Genomic DNA, 19,210 nt, shown 5'->3' on the forward strand with positions numbered 1-19,210 from the left:
AGACAGCTGTGGGACTGATCCTGGGCATGGGGTGCTGGAGGCTCAGCTGTGATACTCAAATGTTTTGTTTTCACAAGGAGTAGCCACCTACATGTTGGTTTTTTCTTTCCCTACTTCAAATCAGGACTTCAGGAATGGACACTCTGGTGTTCTGTTTGACTGAATAGGCCATCAACGAGCTTGAAATAACCAGTTTCATGCAACAGGAAAAGAAATGTTGGGGTGGGTTTTTTCCTTTCTTTTTCTTCCTGTTGGGCTTTTCTGGTGTATTTGAACTCTCACAGTAGTGGTGCCATGCATGGGCTGGGCACTTGCTGGTGAGAAATGGCTTTCTTTTGTATCACTTGGGGTTTTTTGTTCTTTACCTCTTTGATGTATTTTGTTGTGGGTTTTTTTCCCCTCACCCCATTTTTTTAAATTTGTCTGTATCCCAACCCATGAATTTTTGCACTTTTACCTTTCTCACTCTCTCCCCATCCCACTGGATGAGGGGGTGAGTGAGTGGCTGTGTGGGGCTGTGCTGTCAACCAGGGTAAAACCATGGAAAATGTGAAGTTAGCTAGTGATTACACATATTTTATATATATTTTATAAGGACAAAAACCCCCCACACCAACAACCCCAAAATAAGTAATAGGTTTAACGGAAAAACTGAGCCACTCGAAGACCAAAAAAACCATCCAAGGGCATAGCTGGTTTATAAAGGAAAGTTTTATTTTCAGTTATAAGGTGATTACAAACTCATCTAAAAAAGCAAAGATGACTTAAAAATATCCATATACATTTTATTTATCTAAAAAGCAAAACAGAAACTGCAAAATACAAACATTTACCATATACACAAAGGCAAGGGAGTTTTAGGATTAAATTACACTCCAGGATTTTTTTCAAATACAAATATTCCGTTTTGGAACACACAAAAAATGTTTTAAAATGTTTTAAAAATATTTTTAAGGTTTTTTTCTTTAAAAAAGCTCAGATGACATTTTTAAGGAGGCCATCATCGCCCTCGCCTCCTTGCTGCATGTGCTACTCATTATCACATTACTGTAGTCACAGTTGCTAGGAATTTAAATAATTTAAAAAACACCACTGTTTTCTTAGCCAAATACATCAAACAAGATGGACCACCTCTTACAATGTGAAGTCCCTGGCAATATTATCAGGTAACAATCACAACATTACACGGGAGAAAAAACAACATCCTATTGAACAACGAGCACTTCAGAACAGTACTGGGATGCTGCAATGCTGAGAGACCAGCGCTGGCTTCCAAGACAGGAGCAGGTCATGAGCTAACTCACCTTGCCCCCTCAGGTTTTGTTTTTTTATCAGCCTCTCAACAGAATTTTGCCACTGTTTGGTTTGGTTTTTTTTTTTATTTTTTTTTTTTTCCTTTTTTTTTTTTGGTTTCTTTTTTTTCTTTTTTTTTCTTTTTTTTTTTCTTTATATATTGAAAAAAAAATCGACTCTTTCTAACAGCTGCAGAAGCAGGTACATTTGGGAACACTGTGTATCGTGCTCACTGTGCTACAGGGCTGAAGCCTTCCCCCACAAATGCACACATGTGCACAGCTCCTCAGCATCAAGTTTCTTTTTTTTTTTTAATAGCTTTATTTTTCCCGTTATTTCTTCTGATTTCTCAAGTCAGGCCATGTTTTCCCGGCACTTCAAAAGGGAAAGTGAGCAGCACCATCCCACTGTGCACTGCAGAGCCATTGGGAGCAAGCCTCCAAAACTTGCTCCTTTAAAATTCTCTTCAATTTACTTTACTCCTAATGCTCGTGGTAATTAAATTCTGATGCTTTTACTGATTATTTCAAATGAGGACACAGCAGCAATACAAAAAGGCTGTGTCTGCTCTGCCATTCAATTGCCCAGCATTACAAGCAGGGTCAGGCTCTTTTCCAGTCACAAACCCTGTCACCAAAGTTTTCCACCTTTGATGGGGATGGGTGGGTGATTTGTTTTCTTAAAATTTTCAACCTGCAAAATTTTGAGCTTGTCCCTATTTTTGGTGAAATGGTATCTCAAGCTATTTCTGCTCTTGTTTTAGGACATGGGTAAATTGAAATCACCAATTCCCAGTGACAACTGGAAAAAAACCACACAAAGAATGGGACTTTTTATTTTTATTTTTTAAAAGAAACAAACAAATTGAGGTTTTTTTTTTTTTTTTTTCAGAGAAGCATTATCCATGTACACATTTTTTTTGGGCTGGCAGAAAAGAGCCACAATCTGGTGGAGGGTGTGGGGCTGGATTGGGCAGTTTTCCAGTGGGTGCTGGTGCTGGTTATATTCAAGTCTCTCTTGAGCAATCTCTCCCATTGACTCAAATTGACCACTAATACCGTAAGAAAATTTTTGTGACCAAAGTATGGAGCTCAGAGCACCTCTTTTGCACTAGTTCAAAGGGTTTCTTAAATGTCAAGTGTCATCAAATCAACTAAATACTTTGTTTCTTAAGCTTATCTTTGATTATAAGAAATAAAACAAGCTACCAGGGTTTGACAGTTCCTGACCTTTGCTCATGCAAATATACAAATACACAACTACACGTCAATCCTAACCACAAGGCTTTGGATGCTGATTTTGGAGAAAACAAGTCCAGGGCAGCTGCCTGAACCCACACCACACCCAACCTCCCATGCCAGGAGCCATGTGGTGCCTGCAAGTAGCCAGGAGAGTTTACAAATCCAACCTTAAGGCTCCCTCGGAGGGGCCATGGTCCAGGATTTTGTTATTACTGTCCCTCTTCCACCACTCCCATTTAGGAAAGACCATTTGGACACCCTGGCAGGTTGGCTCTTTGCAGGCAAGTGGTGCCTAAATCTCCTCAATCCTCATCCTGAACAGCTTGGCAAGATTTACACACATGATTTGCAGCCTAGGAATAGAAGCAATGTCCCCACTGTGTGCGTGCATATGAGGGTGGAAGATTTCATCTACTACTCTACTTAAACACAGATTTATTTTTATTCTTTTTACTGAAAGTGAGCAACTTCCGTTGAATCTCCTTGGAAATAATGTCAGGGTCATCTTTCTTCCAAGTGTACTTAAGCTGCTTAACTAACTTGTCCACTGCATTCAATGCACAGCTTATTTAACATTTTATATACATTATGCCTCCATGAGTGATCCTGCAGGGACCACAAGACATAGAAGCTAATAATCAGTTATTCAAAACTGTTCAAATCCTTCTCCCACAGCTGGAAGTTTGCCATTGATGCAACAAGTGGGAGCTTTGAACCCAAGTGTGACAAGCACAACCTCAACAAAACTGAAAATCTCCTTAGCAAATAAAAACAGACCAGGAGGAGACTTGGAAAAGATCTATTGAATGGAGATGTCCATGTGTCTTCAGATCTGCTTGAGTTATCTAATGCTGAGACAAAGAAGAGGAACCAGAAGCATCTGCAGTTGGGAAAGGAGGATTGGGCTGGAAACAGGACTGGAAAGAGCTGCAGGAGGTGCTGTCCTGACAATAAAAGCTCTGCCGATGTTGTTGGGGTTTTTTCAGTGTTTGTTACAGCAACTGTAAGGCTGCACTTTTTTTCCCCCCCTACTTTTCCTCATTTCCTCCTCTCCCCAAGAACAGCAGTGAAAACCAGTTTTGCTGAGCTGTTCCAGCAGATCATTCCTAACTCCCCTCCACCCCTAATTCCAGGAGCTGCACTGCTGCTGCGGGGTGGCCACCAGCACTTCTAGATGGCAAATACAGCTGCCAGGCTTTTGTATTTTCATTTACATCACAAGAACAAATCCATTGTGGACCTACTATCTCAAACTTTAAAAAGGACTTTTCTAAGTGTGTGGATCTGTTTGGACCAGATGAAAAGGAAAGCTATGAGCTATGATGAGAAGGAAAAATAGAATAATAACAACAACAATAAAAAACCAGTTCTATTTATGAAATCATACTGCTTAAACACTGAGATACAGACTACTGGTAAAGTCCCTTACAATAGATGATCATTCAGAGAGATCATCACTAGTAACAGGTGAACTGAAAAGGTTTGGAAAATTAAGAAAAATAAGAAACAGGTCAGAAAAATCTCATGGGGAATATGTTCCCCTTTACATTTCTACTACCTCTTGATTTCAGTTCAACTGGAAATAAATACTGCTGAAACTCTGCTGTTTTCAAGCCCAGAAGAGCCCATGAATACAAAAGTACATGAAACATGAAAACGTGTGCATTTTGTCTTGGTTTATGCTGGCTTAAATCTCCAGGATCTAGTTCTAAAGATCTCATGCCAAAACTGCACTGTTTTCCCTAGATCCAAACCAGTTCATCTATAACTAGTCATGATGCTTTAACATAGAGTTCCGCATTTACACAAAACAGGTAAAGTAGGTCATAAGAGTTTAAACAAGTAAATAGAGGAAAAAAATCAGTTGTCTTTGCAGTCAAAATAGGTAGAAAACACAAACTTTCTTAAAAAATTATTTTTTAATAAATTTGGCAGAGGATCATGTTGAAATGCAAATTTATCACCAAGAAAAGTTTAGAAATCTGATAAAATTGTTAGGTAAAAACCCCAAACTGTAAAAATGCAAATGTGCTCACTGGAACTCAAACCCCAGATATAATAAGAAGAATTAAGTACTTTTTTTTTTTTTTTGGCAGGAGAGGGAGGAGGGGAGAGGGGAACTGTTTTCCAGAAACAATGATTTGTTGGCTCTTGGTGAGTCCCAGCCCTCCCTTGCAGTCTTACTGCAGAGCACAGCAGGGCCAGGGAAGCTGACACAGAGAATCTTCAGTGAGGTTGTTGCATTTGTGCGAGACCTTTTCACTTGGATCATGGAAGCGACTGATTTGAATGGCACAGTTTGTATCGAAATGGGGCTGGGTTCTATTCTCTGGTAGTTGTACTTTGAAAGGTGTAGTATTATCCCTCTGGTTCTTCCTACAAAGACACTCTCCACAATATGGGAGAGGCCTGAACACCCAGCTGACTTGCTGGAGACATCTTCGATGTAGCCAAACCATTTTTTTCCCTTAACTAAAGCTTGTCTCAGCTCTATAGCACAAAAGTCATGTTCAAACTATATAATCTCAAACACAGTTGTATGACAATGTATGTATACAAAAAAAGAAAGAAATCAAGCATCAGTGTTTCATCTGCACTCACAAAACCCATTAATTTAGACCCCCCATACCTTCTACTCCCTCTTCACCTGTGCCTGTTTTCTGCAGACACTGATTGTAACTCAAAAATGAGAGCCCAAGCTGAAGCTCACCAAGAGAGTTATCTTTGGTTACATTTTCTTGCCTTTGATTGTTAAAAAAATAAAATTGCTGTATGCATGTTTCTTTATTTTGGGCACATTTGAGGACACCCACTGGCTCTCAGAATTCCTTCTGTGACCTTGGATGGTTTCTGCCACTTGCCCAGCAGGTGTCATTTAGATGTTTGCTATCTCCAGCTATGCAAAAGTTTCCTTTAGAACTCTCATAATACAGCAACCAGAAAAAAGAAAACACAATTCTACTGTGACTGGTTTTGTTGCTGCAACTCAGCTCTCTGTTGTAAAAGTATCTACAAATTCAAACTAGAAAGATTTGGAAGTTATAGATGCAGCGATGTTTTTCTTTAATTAGTAATTATTTTGGTCCATTTCTTAGTTTTAAATCTCCCTGTTTCTGTTACAGGGAAACCAGCAAGTTAAGAAATATTTGTGCTGCTGTGGCCAGTTAGCCCACGGGAAAAGAAAAAAGAAAATAAAACTACTGTGTAGGAATGTTAAGAACTGTTTATGTTCCTGTTTAAATAAATGACAAACTCTGCCCTGACAGACTAAGCTGACAGCAGAATAAGCAGATACAAACTTTGCACTTATCAAGCATTTCTTCTAAATACCTTTGGATAGACTACCTGTGGTATGGTAAGAAAAAAACTCTCTTCCTCTAATACAATGCCCACAAGACAAGGCTGAGTTTCGCTGGAGAACTTGTTCCCAGCACAACCTGCTCAAGTTTAAAAAAAAAAGAAAAAGAAAAAGAAAAAGGCATTTGTCCATATTTTGGACAGTTTTAAGGGATCCAATTCCCCATGGAAACATTCACCTGCACTACATAAAGTGGAACCCCCATTCCTATACTCCTTGTAGTGGTTTCTCTTCTCTTCCCAGCCTCACCTGGAATGGTACCCAATTCCTTCTGACCAATACAAAGTATTTCAGTGTTACATGTTCCCTTTGCTTTAATTTAAATTCCAAAGAGCCCTGTTTCTTCAGTAGATAAAATTCATAAATATGTTCGCCACCCTCCAGCCCTCCTAAAAATAAAATAAAATAAAATAGAATAAAGTAAAATAAAATAAAATCATGTTTTAACCCAACGATGAGCAAGGAGACTGGGGGCTCTAGGTCCACGACTGCTATTTAGTAACATGGGACAAGGGACTCACTTAGTCCTTTTGTTTGTTCCTCCAACAGCAATGACCTCCCTCCCCCAAATAAATAAATAAAGCAAATCCTGGTTACCGAACTTGGAAAAGCATTTTTGAGATACGTGGATGAAAAGCACCTGTTTGCTGTGTGATATTATTATCATCATTACTATTATTATTATTAACAATGTGTCTGTTATCAATACCAGTTACACCAGGTGAGTGGTTTTGTTCCTCCTGCCAGGGATGACCTGGTTTGTGCTCACCTCTGGACGGTCAGAGTCCAGAAATGATTCCTTTATTTTCCTGCCCCAAAACAAAGTCCAAATGAGCAAGTGAACACCTGAAACACCCAGAGGGCAGGTGCTGCTTTTCCCCTCTTGGCTGCTCAGTGCTCACCTGTGCTGCCCTGGGGACAGGCTGCCCTCCCAGTTTGCAGAATTCAAGTTTACACCAGTGCCACCACACCAAAACATGGTTTGCTGGAAAACTCAGGAGCAGGTACTCAACCACCCTGCTCACACACAAACAGCAGGCATTTCACTTAGGTAAAAAACCCTCAAAAATTTTAAAAACAACAACAAAAAAAGACTGAACCATGCCAAATCCTGCAAATGCCCTCCTCAAGTTCTCTCCCATCAGTGTGACAGAGTCCCAGCGCTGTCCTTGGGAGGGACAGCCACAAGACTGTTCACACCCAGCTTCTCTGCATCCCTTGCAAACTCCCTGCTCCAGCTGTTTGGCTATATCCCTATCCAGGGACTGCACTAAACAAAACTGTACCCACTCCCTAAAGTGACCCTGACTCCTGTCGTTTACCACAGTTGAACCAGAGGGTAGAAATACTACACCTTTGAAAATTCTCTTGAAACAGCATTTTTAAAAAAATCTATCTCTCAACAGAGCTCCTTTTGTGTGTTCTGTAGGTTACCCTGCTCCCAACCATACCAGCACCTAAAATTGCTTTCTGAGACTTGAATGTATTGCTGGCAAGACAATAAATTCAAGTGGTAAGGTGTATAATATTTAGAGATAAAGATATATATATATTTAAAAAAACCCAATAATAGTAAATTCTTGTAATATGTCTAGTCTGATATGAAAGCTCTCCCTCTACAGAGAGACGTCTGCTGTGATTACCTTACAAAATATTAAAAAAAAAAACACACACAAAAAATAACTTTCTCTGTGAGAAATAAAAATAAATCCTAGTGCAAATATAAAGCTCTGTAAACCTGGTCCTATGAGAATCTATGGTTAGTAAACGGCAGTTAAAGCAGGTTTATCCTCTCACAGAGAGAGCTCACATCATGGTTTCCACAATGATATGAGTTGGCTTGATCAATCCGCCATTTGAAGTTCCATTGGGGCAGAAGGGGGTGCCACTCTCCGTTTCTTTGGACCACCGATTCACTTCCTTGGGGGCAGCCACCGCCTTTATCCTCTGAAAGAGAGAAGGAAAGCAGAGCTGAGATGCCCAGAAGGCCTCTGTGTCCCCACGTGCAGGACGCGGCATTCCAAGGACAGGGACAGGCGGCGGTGGGAGATGCGCGCCCGCAGCTCTGTGAGGATGTGGGGATCTGTGGGGCCTTCAACTCCTGCTCAGCTGCAGAGCCTGACTGGAGGCAGGGAAGTCAGGCGGGAGGGTAGTCCCAGCAATTTCCAGCATCCTGCACGTTGGGCTTTCAGTGCTGCAAATGATGCGCGTCCTCCTTCCTCATTTAGAAACAGCTCTGCCTCTCAGCCCAGCCTTCACTGCCAAGTGGCGACTTCTGTCCTACATCTCAGCTCACAAAGGAAGAACTAAATGGCATCTAGAGTGTTTACTCTCTTTCCTTCCCTAACATGGTCTTTGAGCTGTGTTTTGGCTACTTTTAGACTTGTCTCTCATGGTGACAATGGTGACAATGTAGGCAGGAAAATTAACACTTATGCCCTGGCCACAGCTGAAAAAGACCATTAACACTTGGACAAAAACAAATGCAAGTGTTTGTGCTCTGGGAAATGTTTGGGTTTGGTATTTTTTTAAATTCTCTTTATGCCTAACCCAAAGTGTCCCAGTTTCTTCTCCAAGAATACCCTGAGCTGCCTTTAAGACTGACTCGTTAGGCATAAACAAAACTAATCTGAAAACTTAGAAGAGAATTGCTAAGTTTCTTGCTTGCACAGCCTCTAAAAACCTTCCACTGCAAGAAAAACAAATTAGAGGAGCCCACAATGAGCTGCTAAGGGCAAGAGATTTCCTGCAAATCCAAACCCGAGGGAATGTGCACTGTCAAGTCTGAATCAGACCCAAAGTTTTCTAAATACCAGGCCAATCTGGATCCAGTGTTTCAGTTTGAAATAAAAGAAACGCAAATTTTAAAAGCTAAAAAGTGAAGCCCTCTCTCAAGAGGGTTTGACTTTTATTTAGTCCCCCACAGTGAAGCTCATGCCTGAGAGCCACACAATCCACAGGCGTATCTGAATTTCCCTGAAATTCAATGAGTTTTTACACAACCAGGTTTGACCCAGGTCTCTCTCTCTTTTTCTTTCTCAGCGATTTTCAGGATGGTGGTTCTGTGTCCCTGTGGGCTGGAGAAGGGAAACTTGAAACTCAGAAACACCTCAGTCCTTGAATGTTTGTCCGCACGTGGAGGTAATGATTTGCCAAGCTGGAAGCTGCACAAGTGGGACACGAGTAAAATCACTTGGTGTTTATCTGGAACAGAAGGCTTTGTGTTTGTTCTGTTCCTACTGTTTGCCCAGAGGACAGCTGATCTTTAACAATCTTATTTGCCCTATCTGGGCAAGGTGGCAGTTTTCCAAGCACTACTTTGTATAAAAAGTTAAAGCTCCCTTTCTCCTCTAGACAGACAACTGCTCTTACCTCAATGAGCGACCCATCTGACTGAATGATGCGGATGACCATCACCATAGGGATGCAGATCATGGAGGAAAGGGCAAGAACCCAGCCCAGGCCAATTGCCCAGTCTGGGTATGTGTAGACCTTGTTGTAGGTCAGTGGTTTATACTTGGCCAAAGAAAAGATAAAGCATCCCTGTGGATGAGAAAGGAAAACAAAGTGAGGCTCAAAAAAACGCTAAAAGCAGTAGGGCTCTGGTGCTACCATTGGCCCTGAGGAAGACAGGCAGTGAAAGGCAGGGCTGATGGATACCATATGTACTTTAAGCCAATGGGGGAATTGTTCTTCCATTTAAATCATTGGAAGAGCATCTGCATCTGCTTATAGCATCTGCTGTGTGACAACAGAGTGCTAAGAGATGGTGCTGAACAGCTGCAGTACACGGCCAATCCTTCTTCAGGGCTCAACTATTTGCTGTATACTGCAAGATTACCAGGATGTTCTTCCCACCCAATGAAATACTTCAAGCTGAGGTCTGCCTCAGACTGCTCAAGTCTTTTTGTTACAATGGCCTAGCAGTCCTACGTCTTAAAGTAGGAACTGTGCTTTGGAGAGTGAATTTTCTCTTAATGAATGTAGAATTTTGCCAATCCTAAGAAAAATCCACTTAAATGTAGCCAACTGCAATTTGTGCAGGCACAGTAGAGAGTAGAAAGCTGTCATGTTAACAGCTGACATCTGAGAACATGATGTCTTTGAGACGTATGTTCAAGCCTTCAGCTTCTCTTTGCAAATTGGCCTCTGAATGCAACAGCCTTCCCTTGAAGAGAAGCAGTAAGAGGTGCCTTAGCACTGCCAGACGTAAGACTTGAAAGAGCACAGGTCAGTACTCACCACACAAAGAACTGGTGTGATCACAATCCAGCTCCATTTCATCCAGGGACCAGGTCTGTATCCAATCATATCCTCAATGGCATCATAAATATTATCAGCGCCTGCAAGAACCGAGCAAATAAAAGCCCTGTAAATACTGTAGGATTAAAGCTGCCTTCCTCGGCTCCCCAAGGGGTATTTAAAGGGAAGATGAGGGTGTCAGAGGTATTCTTCAAATGCTTCCCACAGCTGTGAAGTCCAAAATGATTTTCTTGAAAAGCCCAAATGTCTGGGGACTCTCTCATCTCATCTCTCCCCTCATTATTTGGCTGCAGGAGGGCAATGCTAATCTTTCCTGCCCCTGTCACACACGCTCTCCTCTCTCACTGAACTTCCCAGAGGGATCACTATGGGAAAGACTTGACAGCAAACGGTGCACCTGCTTCTACAGAAATCTGACTTTGTTTGTTTTGCTTTTCTGAGGAGATGGAATACATGGAGAATCAGAAAATAACCAGTCCTAATCAGCAAACATCTGATTATTCCCCAGCCACAGCTCAGGCAGCTACAGAGGCTGTCAGACCTTGGTTCTTGGCATTGCCTAAAAGTAATGGGGCAGAATACACTTTTCAGCTCTTTTTGTACTTTCTGTTTGGTTGGCTTGTCCCTGCAGACACTGCAGCTCTGAAAGGAAATTCTCTGAGAGACAAACAGAAATTTTCATGGCTGGCCACACTTTAAACTCTCACCTCTAAACTTAACACATGAAAATGCTTAATTGTGCCCTTATTAATTAGCAATGGAAGAATACTCATTTTTTGTGGAAAAAACACTGGAGGTTGGATTCATCCCAGATGCAAATTTGTCTCCAAGAGGTCAGGGCAAATTTATACTAATGGCATGTGTCTGCTGCTGGGAAGAAGACTCTGGGGTGGTTGATCATTAAATATTTGCCTAGCAAAATTGTCACTGACTCATCAAAAGATATCAGATGAAAGGATTCTCACTTACCATAAACCCAGGCTACAGCAATACATTCAAAGAATGCAACCCACAAAAGGCATACACCACTAGCTGCATAGTAGTCAAAGAGTTGAAAAACATACATGCCACCCTGTAAAAGAGAGACACAATTGGTTAGGATCCAACAGGAAAAAAAACCCCAAGAATTCAGGCCCAGCTCCCAGCAACATCTACCAACATATCCTAATGGCTCCTGTCCAACAAGAAGCAGCATCTAGCAAGTAGGTAAGGTAAATATTTGGCATTACCTTCCCCAGGGAATATGCATGTTTATTACAGGAATAATTCCAAACAAGACAGCGATTAAACAAAATTAGGCCACTTAGTATAATCTACTGAGACACTTAAATCTTGCCTTCTTACAAGTATTTTAGGATGGGCATTTAAAGAAACAAATAGTACAAAAAGTAATAGGTTGCCTCCTAACATTAACACCTTAAAAAGACTAAAAATGAAAGCCAATTCATCAAGAAGGTCTTTATTTATTGAGTGAAGGGGCTAATTTCATGAAAATAGTTCATTTTTTGTTTTATGACTCCATTTGTACTCTGCTGTTAGACTCTGCTCTCACTACACTGCACTTTCACTTGAGAAACTGTGGGGTTTGGGCACCTCTGTTACAGGTGCTATTTTACCTCCCACAGTAGAGCTCTTCCAGTTGTTTGTAAAATCTGACTTGGATTTTATTTTGAAGATAAATATCACAACAGTGCAGGCACTGGAATATATTTCTGTCTTGTTTATACTAGAATAAATCCAGTGGTATTTAATTAATTCAAATCTGTGTAATTAAGATAAAAATCTCTTTCCCTGAATGCCACTGGATGGATTCTTAATGTGCTCTGCTGAATGTTTCCTATATGTTTCATCATTTAGAGCTAGATGTTAATATTCATACTCATGTTGACTGGTACCTGAGATTAGATTGAATTTAATGAGATTTCACGTTCCTGTCCCTGTGACTGAAAAGGGAAGGGATATATAACTCCCATTCAAAATGCTTTCAGATCTAGGGACGAAAGATGCTCTGTCCATAGAAAAAGCACTACTCCTATGAGTGGCTAATTCTTCGCAGTCTCAATCATAGCTAAAACTGGCCTGAAAAATGGCTAAAAAAGAGGGCAATTTGCAGCACTGGTACTACTTACCTCAGTCACCATAGTTAGTCCCAGAAGATAGCTAAGGAAACACACTATAGCGATGAAGATTTCCCGTCGGTAACCCTTCCTTAGGAAGGATGGGTGCAGATCAACTAATGACGTGATCTGTCCTTCAACTTCAACAAACTGCAGGGTGAAAACAACAGCAGAGAAATGACTTGAACATTACCTGCCATGCCACCCAGGCTCCTACTTGAACAAACCCTCCCCAGCAACACCCCAGCTCTGTACTCTGTGCTGCTCTCAATAAAGAAATAGAAGCCATCCCTTTGTAACCCCGAGGTTGGAGCATGGGCGTAGTTTACAGGTTGGAACAAGCTTTCAGAATTTCTTTTTATTTCCTAGGAGCCTTATGAGCTACCAAAGGGGCTCTGCAAATGCAAGCCACGAGGATGAAGGAGGCGCTTACGTGCCTGATGACAGGAAGGCACTTATGTGGCTTTTATGCTGTCACTGTCCCAGATGGACACAGGATGTATGCCAGAAAAGAGGCAGAGGGAAACACTCAAAAAAGTCCAAACTAGGAGAGTACCTCCCAGCCTTTTTCTGATGTGCTAGGAAACCTCACAGGTACTAGTTAGGTTAATTCCAAAATTTGATATAATTCTACTCTTGGGTTTGTTAGTGAAAATCCAGCCAAGGGAAAGCAGACTTTGATGTGAAACAGCAGCTCTTGATTGAACGTGTCCTTTCTGGATCTATGAGCAGAATATCTCCGACTGAGGCTCGGGGTACTTCTGCAGCAATAATGGAGCTGCTCATAGAGTCCCCATTCAATGATCTGGCCAGTTATTTGCACTTGTAAACCAAAAATGAAACTCTGGATAAATGAGCTAAAAGTCTTTATCTTGCTTCATGATAACTGTATTTAAACTTACTTGCCTTTGGAAAACTATATGACTGGGTAACTTGAGTTAAGCAAATAACGCAAATTAGATTTGAATAAAAGTTTAAAGTTAATCAAAAACCAGATCTTTTTGTCCCTGGAGGAAAGCAGCTACTGAACTTCCCCAAATAAAACCATGGAAGGGATCTTTTAACTGATCTGTACTTTCAACCTGGCAAGGTACAAAGCACCAAGCTCACTGAAGACATGAGGACATGGATTGGATTTATCCATCAAGGCTGCCTCTGTAGAAAAGATCTTGGCTTTAAGTAGATACACCATCTTAAGTAATAGCTTATCATGGGGAATCTATGACAGAGATAATTTCACAAAAAGAGGCATTTTCCTACCTGGCACCTCATTGCTCTTACAGCACCCAGAAATGCCCTATATCAGCCCTACCCTCTTTCTGAAGCTCTGTTTTGGAAATACAGACTGCCCTATGAACAGATTTTGTCCTCCACCAAATTTTATTGCCCCCTGTCTTGTTACTTTGACTTGTGTAAAACTGGTTTTCTTTTTAAATGTAACCCTTTCCTTTGAGCTGATTTGATCTGCAACTGCTCTGGCATTCCAGAAACCTGCTTGACTGCTCTCCAAAAAACCAGAGGGGTGAAGGAGAGAAATTAAGCGCTCCAATTAGTTTTAATCATTCTGTGCAGTGAGGAGCTTTTTAAAATTACTAGACAGCTTCCAATATGCTTAAGCATAGGGTTGCTGAACCACAGCATTGGGTACTTTCACATTTACTTTGGAGCCATTGAGAGCTGCTCACTAGAGTTCAAAGATTAAGCCATAAAGAGAAATTTAGGGAAAAATAAATATAAAAAAAATGTCAGAGATTAAGTACACAACAACTGGGTAAAAAATCCATTTACGGAGCTCTCATATGAGAGAGCATTTAGGCTACAGAAACTTTTCATCCTTATGAATACATATTTTTTTTAAATCTTAGTGACTTTCCATTTGAGTGCAGAAAACTTTGGCAATTTTGAATGTGTAGTTACCGCACAGTCCCTGGTCACCCATGTTTCCTTGTGAGTAGACTATCTAGAAATGATTTACAGGTTCCTTGGCAGTATTTAGTCCAACATTCCTACAAGTAGCCACTGGGAAAAATAACCTAACTTCCTGACTGAACTTTTTGATTTTTTTCATGCTCACTAATTAACAGCAGTGTGTGCTATAAAATCAGTACAGCTGGAATCTGAGATGCTTTCTGGCCTGTTTGGAGGTACTGAATGCATGCTGCTGACGTGAAAGTCAGCAGGATCCCACATCGCTCAGCGCCTCCAAGCCCAAGGCCACCAAAAAAGGCTGCAGCTTTGTCCTCTCACTGTTCTTGAGGCCACTCTGGATATACCATACAAAACATTTTGTGCTTTTTGTACCTCATGACAACTTTGCTTTTCTTTTTTGGCACTTGGCAACTATCAAAACCCATATTCCTAGTAGTTGTTAGTGTTTTAATGATGGTGTGTACACCCTGCAGGTGATCGCAGTGGCACAGAGCACTCTGTGGAACAGACTGCTGCAGTCCTTTGTTTTAAAATAATTAAGCTTTTTTTCCAAAGTAAGAAAGTACTGCACTGCAACCAAAATGGTGGTATTTTGTGGTCAGACTAGGACTGAAATTTAGGTTAGGGAATACTGCCCTAGTGTGGTAACCCTACTAACTCCTGATGACAAAGACTTACTGAGCAACACAACATTATGAATCAACAGATATAGATTCATCAAGTGCAACCCCTACACTAAAAAGCAACCCAGACGAATTCCTCTCAAGCAACATTAGAGGTATTCTCTTCTTAATTCATGCCTGTAAAACCAGCTTTTCTCAGTCAGCAGTGCTGACACAATAAGCCACACATCTCTTATCCATTGTACTAACCTGGCTATCCAGTCCAAGCAACAGAAGCATAATAAAAAAAAGGATTGCCCAAAAGGTGGGCAGTGGCATCATGGACACAGCTTTTGGGTAGGCAATGAAGGCCAGGCCTGGACCTAGAGAAAGAGAAAACAGGGAGGGGGGAAGGGAAGGGAAGAAAAGTAGTAAGTACCAGCTCTTTGGTAAAGGTAGCCACCCTCAAATTCAGGAATGCCTGGTTCCGTTCAGATAAATCCAAACGCAGCTGGAAATACCAGAAGTGAAAGAGTTTGGCTCTTTTATCTGAAATCGAAGCACGCATGACTACAGCAGAAACCACAGGCAAACCCCGAGGCCAGTGCTAACAGATCTCCAGTTTTAACATCTGTCTCAAACATGCCAATAATGGAGGTGTCCTACACCTGCCCTGCACAGACACAGGACAGTCTTGGGGGCCGGGGGGCAAGGGGTGACCCAAGGGAATGGCAGAATCCCACTGCTAGCCCACATGGTCATGGTGAAGATGATGATGATGAAACTCTTTTGCATGCAGGGAAGGGGACTCTGCTATAAACATTCCCTGGGATCTCCACTAATGCAACCACTGCCTCCCTCTGTATGCAACCTCCAAATCCTGTGTGGCTGTTCTAAAGTGGGGTTTGCTCTCCAAGGAGTTTGCTCCTTCTCTCTTCTGCAAACCCTCCCTGCTGCACTGAGTGATCAGGCTACTCCTAATTTTATCAACTGCAATTGAAAAAACTGCTGTTAGGAACTGCTGGGGTGTAAAATCACTCTGTGTAGAATTGCTTCCCCGTTACATCATCTGCCCCTATCCAGGCCAGCCTACATGGACCTGCCACGGTGACACTGAGCATGACCATCATCAGCCCCAGCTGTAGGATGGGTTGCAAATGTAGGAGGACCAATGGGGCTGGGGCTGAGTGCTTGAGGCAGAGTGCCCAGGTTCTCTGCTCTGGAACCTGAAGTGTGGAGTGCTCCTCCCTAGATGGGGTCTCGCCTGCCCTGTGACCAGATGTCACCTCACTCGTACCCATACGGAGCACAGGCACAGTGCTCATCTCCAGAGGCTCCCTCACCTGGAGCCAGGTGCTATCAGCTGTCCTTTGTGAGAGCTTCTGTGGAGAGAGGAAGAGCCCTCCACCAGTGGGAGACAGGGACACTGGCAACCCAGCATTTATGGCAGGCTCTCAGAGGAGATGAAGAAATTTGGTGAGGCTGACAAAAAATTCTGAGGGCAGATTTAAATTCTGAGTGAAACCAGGAATGCCTGGCTCATCTGCTTGTTTACTTTGAGGAGCTTTCAAAGTGCCAGTTTTCAAGTGGATTCATGTAATTTTCAATAGGAAAAGGCATTTTTTTAAGATGCTGCAGTGTGGGGCCAAAAAATGTTATTTCTGATCTGTACAGAAAAATCTCTAACACTGTTCTTCCTACCTCCCACTTTTCCTTTCCAACAAGAAAGATGGAAAAAGAAGCAAGAGAAAGAGGTAAAACAAGATGACTTTTTTTTCAAACTAAAGAAAACTTTAAGTCACTGAAAATAGTTGAACATAAATAAATACAAATTAGCCAACAATCACGTAACTAATTTTATTTTAAATGAAACACAACTAAGATTTTATACGACAGAAGATACCAGAAAAATTGGTGAATGTCTCAAATTTTGGGGAGCTTTGCTTTTTTTCCCCCTTAATTCAGTGGATACAGTAGATCCTCTTTGAGGGAGAGCTGCTACCAGATGGCAATTGCAGCTATCTGTGCAATTGATGAGACAGATGTGAAACTGCCCTCCTCAAAATTTGCTGCAATTCTGTATGCTTTGGCCAGTGAAACTGCTCTTGCACTGTGACACCAACTAATACCAAGTGCCCTAAGCCCTGAGCTAATTTTGATTTTCCTTTGAAACTAAGTGTTGAAACATAAAAAGTCCATGTGAAAGAAAATGTTCCTGGCAAGCCCTCAACCGAAACATAAATAATCTAAAATTTGTATTTAATTTGAAGCCCTGTTGTTTTGAAGGGTGTTTTGCAAAAGTGAAGCACTTGTGGCTGCTATTAAAAGCCAGTGAGGACTGCCACAATCCCAGCCCACGCACTGGCCGATAGCCATGGAGTGCTGTGGCATGGCTGGAGAGCTGCAGAGGCAGAGACCAGGAAGGCATCAGGAAACCCAAGGCACTATCCTCAGACCTGCTTAATCTGAATTTGTTTGCAAATGGAATTTAAAAAAAAAGCAAAAAAAAAAAGGAAAAAAAACCCCACAAATCTTGTGCTGGTTTAACAGTGCTACAAATTGCATGGGTGGCAAAGTATTTTTCCCAGCCAAACAGAGGCCACATGGATTAGACAGGACTCACTATGGTTTTTTTGAGCCCCAACTGCTTTCCTCTCTATCTTTAAAAGAACTTCTGAATAACAAAAAAAAAGCCATTTATTAAAAATCTGCTTTCAGCGAGGAGTCAGAGAAGTCTGAGTTAACTGCTGAGTAAACCTGCTAAAGCCAGTGAAGGCCAGCAGTGACCAGTGCCTTCAGCAGGAGCCAGCCCTGCCTGACAAGTGTGTCCCAGGCACATGGCACCACTGCTGAATTTGGCACTGGGAAAAAATGTGGCCATGAGATTCTGATGTCAGCAAATTTGTTGATGTTCCCGTGGCTTTCAGGAGGGCAAACAAACGGTGACATGGATAGGGCAGGAGGAATTTAACTCACTGGGCAGAGATGGGGTCTCAGCCCTGTGGACATCTCCTGCCAAGTGCTGTGGCCAAGCAGCAGCACCTCTGCTCACTTTTCCCTGACCCAGGGGAGCAGTTCTGACCTTGCATCAAAAGAAACCAAAAAAGGCAAGGCCAGAAAAGAGAGGCTCAAGCACCTGCTGAATCCTTCTGTGCTGAAAAGCAGCAACAAGAACTTTGCCCAGAGCCCTGTGCGGGTCCAGGGACGCTCATCCCAGGGGGACCAAGTGTCTTCAGTAGCTCTGCACTTATCTCTCTGAGAAAGGCAGCAAGAAAACACATGGGAAGTGGTTTGGACACTTTTGGATAATTTTAGTAGTGTTTGCTGTCATGTAAAAATGTCCCCTAGGACTTAGCCAAAGACCAGCAGGGACAGGCACCCACCGCACGGTGAGACAGCTGCAATCTCTGGCCATCAGTGATGTGGATTTAAATAAAGGAGTAGACAACAAAATATGCAAAAAAAATCAAAGGCCGAGTTCAGGAGCAAATCAGTGCCCTTGCTGTCCCTATAATAAGCTATTAAACTCCTCATTTAAAAAAATGCTTTTTGAGGTGTTGAAAAAAGGCTTTGTAAACACAGAGTCTGAGTTAATTTGTGTTTAAACATTACCTAACAATCCAGTGTAACTATGGAATTGTTTAATTCTAAAAAAGTCAAGTGACAGGAATGTAGCTGCCTGTATCAGAGATATAATAATAAAAATTAGAATAAATATTGACCAGATAAAAACCTAATGTACAAATACTTAAAAATACTACTCTTGGAATTGATCCACCTACATATAAATAAAAAAATTAGGGCTATTTATGATTCATTCAATAGGATTATTCCCTTGCTTCCTGTTTCCAAACAAAGCAATCAACCTCTGAACAAAGTAAGCTTTATGGACAAGATTGTTACTAATTGCACTTGCAAGAGCTATGCCAATTGCAGCCACCCAAGAATCCAGCAGTGCCATCAATGTCATTAGTTTTTCATTAGCCCTTCTGAAGTGAGATATTTTTCTTAAAGACTTAACTCCCAGAGCCATGTGACTAGAAGATATATTGACTTTTTCATTTTAATAGCATGTTTGCAGAGGAAATCTTTCAAATACTATGCAGGTGAATTAAAAGCACTCAAAAAATTAGAAAGAAATATCCAAAGTGCACTCAGGTGACATCGTTATTACTAGAATCTGATTAGCTTTAAGCCTCATAGCTGTCAAGGCCTGATTCATTATTTTTCCATGGTAATTCCCAACTAATCTGTCTCTTCTATGTGAAAACACATGGTTACACCGGCCCTCATGGACTAGAAATGCACACAGGAAAAATGTCTTCTGTTTTGTTTGAGATACAGTTACAAGCTATGAGGATTTAGCTTCTACCTCTGCAAGTGCATAGCTGAATGTTAATGGGAAGG

General features: G+C 41.5%; 1 protein-coding gene across 5 annotated transcripts in view; it reads right to left on the minus strand.

Annotated features, from left to right (window-relative positions):
• Positions 1-693: 693 nt before the first annotated feature.
• Positions 694-19,210, minus strand: part of SLC6A6 (solute carrier family 6 member 6) — a 57,966-nt gene continuing 39,449 nt past the window's right edge. For 4 of the 5 annotated variants that reach the window (XM_032121061.1, XM_032121060.1, XM_032121059.1 and 1 more), the window contains 6 exons: positions 15,074-15,186; positions 12,285-12,422; positions 11,125-11,227; positions 10,135-10,235; positions 9,265-9,435; positions 7,204-7,839 (listed from right to left, as the gene is read on the minus strand). In XM_032121061.1, coding sequence (XP_031976952.1) covers positions 7,699-7,839; positions 9,265-9,435; positions 10,135-10,235; positions 11,125-11,227; positions 12,285-12,422; positions 15,074-15,186 — 767 coding nt within the window. In that variant the 3' untranslated portion in view covers positions 7,204-7,698. Of the gene's footprint in view, positions 7,840-9,264; positions 9,436-10,134; positions 10,236-11,124; positions 11,228-12,284; positions 12,423-15,073; positions 15,187-19,210 lie in introns of all 5 variants that reach the window. The other variant, XM_032121057.1, reaches the window with a different exon arrangement.

The sequence above is a fragment of the Corvus moneduloides genome, chromosome 11 (genome assembly GCF_009650955.1).
Source record: "Corvus moneduloides isolate bCorMon1 chromosome 11, bCorMon1.pri, whole genome shotgun sequence".
Classification (NCBI taxonomy): domain Eukaryota; kingdom Metazoa; phylum Chordata; class Aves; order Passeriformes; family Corvidae; genus Corvus; species Corvus moneduloides.